At 41.3% G+C, this 2,767-nt stretch overlaps 1 gene segment (V, D, J or C); it reads right to left on the reverse strand.

The window, feature by feature from the left end:
• Positions 1 to 533: 533 nt before the first annotated feature.
• LOC142243006 (Ig heavy chain V region XIG14-like) lies at positions 534 to 1,636 on the reverse strand. The segment is given in 2 exon segments: positions 534 to 883; positions 1,624 to 1,636. Coding segments are annotated over 2 exon segments (363 nt in total).
• Between the last annotated feature and the right edge of the window lie 1,131 nt (positions 1,637 to 2,767).

Consider the following 2,767-nt stretch of genomic DNA (forward strand, 5'->3'; position numbering starts at 1 on the left):
GCCGCGGGAGTGCGGGACAGACCTGAAAAATCGTGGCAGTCCCGCAGAATCCGGGACGGTTGGGAGGTATGTCTATAAGGAAAAAATAAGCAAATTGTGCACAGCACTTCAGAATTCTCATTGACATAAAGATAGCCCTGTGCGCAAACAGCCTTATTTCTGCACCACATCTGCAAAGATAAAAAAGCAACTTGTGCACAAAACTTAAGGATTCTCATTGACTTTGTTGGCATAAGGATTTGAATGGTGTTGTGTGACAAACGTGCACAAAAATAACGCATAAAAAACTTGGAAATAAACTGCACTGGGGGTAGATACCACAGTGATTTCATTGGCTGTACTGAAACCTCGGGGGATCGCTAGGTGGTCACTGTATGTCCTCTCTCATGACAGAGCGAAGTGGCTGCTCTCAGACTAATGGTATATAGTTAATATAGGTTACAGTTAATTTGGTGAAAAACAGTTAATGTCCTTCTAATGTTTCCCTTTCACAGATCAGTAACTCTCTTCCTCTTGTGGTTTTCTATATCCAGTCACAGCAGGATTTTGTATGATCTCCTCATTACTTTATATTTCTGTGTCTCCCTCGCACAATAATATTCTCCGGTGTCTGCAGCCTCCATGTTATTCATCTGGAGATAGACCTGCTTCTTGGCGTTGTCTTTGGTGATTGTGGTTCTGCTCTTCAGTGAATCGGCATAACCAGCATTACCACCCAACCATACAGCTCCGATCCTTTCCAGACCTTTCCCAGGGGCTTGTCTGATCCAGTGTATATTATAGCTGGTTAACTCAAACCCAGAGACTGTACAGGTCAGTTTCAGTTGCTGTGAAGGTTTCACCAGTCCTGCACCGGACTCCTGTAAAGTCTGACTGAGGACACCTGAAATAAAGAGAAGATAGAAAATGTGATTATAGCCGCCTATAATTAATATTATTCATACAATACAAACACAATCTAAATCTTACTTATTGGGGAAAATAAGAGCAGTAATAGAAGATACATTGTCACTGCGTAGGATTACAATGTGACAAAGATAACTGAGCTAAAGATAGTGATCTAACCCTTTATATGCTGGAGTCATACATATTTGCATAGACTTCATCATGGTTCCTAGTACTGACTGTAGGAGGAGATAAATTACAGACACTGGAGTAAGATTGGCTTTTTTTCTAATAAATATTTCAGCAGCATTTCATTACAGATATGGAATAATGTCATCTGTATTCTGGATAGTTTTTCTGGTGATTATTACAAATATTTCCAGTCACCAAAGTGTACTATGGTCGTGCAGGTTACACACTTTTTGGTAAACTCCAATATTCTATTATTTTATATGTTAGCAGAGGTACATTATACCTTATAATACACATCACTTCCCATTAGTCAGTCAGTGGTTGGACAGGAGGAAGAATATTCTGCAAAGACGAAATCTTAGGAAAAAGATAAATAACACTAATGTGACACCAATCATTTTTGTATAATTACAATTTGCTATTGGATGAAATGAATATATCATGATTTGCAAATCTTACATGATGACCACCTTTGAGATAGTGATTAAAATATGAGTTTTCAAAAGGGTTTGTAAGTCTGCCCTGGGTGATCTCCCCACCTCTCACCTAGTCTCATCATTGTCGAACTTACAACTCCTTTGAAAACACAGATTGTAATGTATATTATATAGGCGGCCATCAGGAGTACAGATGAGCGAACCTTTCAAAGTTCGGTTCGCCGAGCCTTCCCGAATGAACGCTACGTTCGCCAAACTAAACCTCCTAGAACCCCATTGGATTCAATCAGGGGCCAAATAAAAGGTAGAGAAAACAAGTGTTGGGGGGGGGTTTGAAAAGCTTCCAAAATGGCAAAAATACATTTTACAGCGCAGCACCACTGTTTTGGCATAGCCATTAGCTTCCTAGACTATTGACATGATAAATATATAGTGGATAAAAGACAGGTGTGAGGCTGGTGGTCCCATACCCCTGCCAGTACAGATAAGATACAACTTGGAGACCCATCTTGGAGTCTTGATTTTTAAAAACCATTCAGGCAGACAGCAGAACTGTGGCATCAATTGCCCAACCACTCCCCCCCATTTCCCCATAGCAGGGAATTATGGTCCATGCAACACAAAGGATGTGGGCTGGCATTTACAGTAATTTTAAAAAGTAAGCACACAGCCACCATGACTTCTGCAGAAGTGCATCCAGGCTGCCATAGTGCACTAAAAATGTATGTACAACCAGGTTGAGCACGTGAGCCATGCAATGTACATGTGATGTCGCCCAGGCATAGTGCCGCCACTATGTTTGCACCCTTATCACACATGGCCTTCCCTGGCTCCAAGTTCAAAGGAGATAGCCATTAATCAAATTGGGGCTGGATAGTGGTGCACAACTCTCCAGCCGTGTGACTGTGTTCTCAGAATGCATATTAATTTAAGCACTTCTGACTTACAGAGAGGATGTGGGCTGGCATTTTCATTTTAAAAATCAAAAAATGCATGAGTGACAGGTATAGGCCTCTTGGTCCCAGAAACCTGGCACTACAGACAAAAGACAATTTGGAGACCCTACTTGGAGTCTTCACATTTCCAAAAATTAAGGTCATGCAACAGGAAAAGTGGCAACAATTGGCATAGACTACAAACAGTCCAACAATGCAACATAGATGCTTGGGACTGGCCCTGTAACAAGGTCTGAACCAACATTTCTGCTTCACTAAAGACAGCAGGATGACAGATGTAGGCCTCTTGCTCCCAAA

Source organism: Anomaloglossus baeobatrachus, chromosome 1 (assembly GCF_048569485.1).
Source record: "Anomaloglossus baeobatrachus isolate aAnoBae1 chromosome 1, aAnoBae1.hap1, whole genome shotgun sequence".
Lineage (NCBI taxonomy): Eukaryota > Metazoa > Chordata > Amphibia > Anura > Aromobatidae > Anomaloglossus > Anomaloglossus baeobatrachus.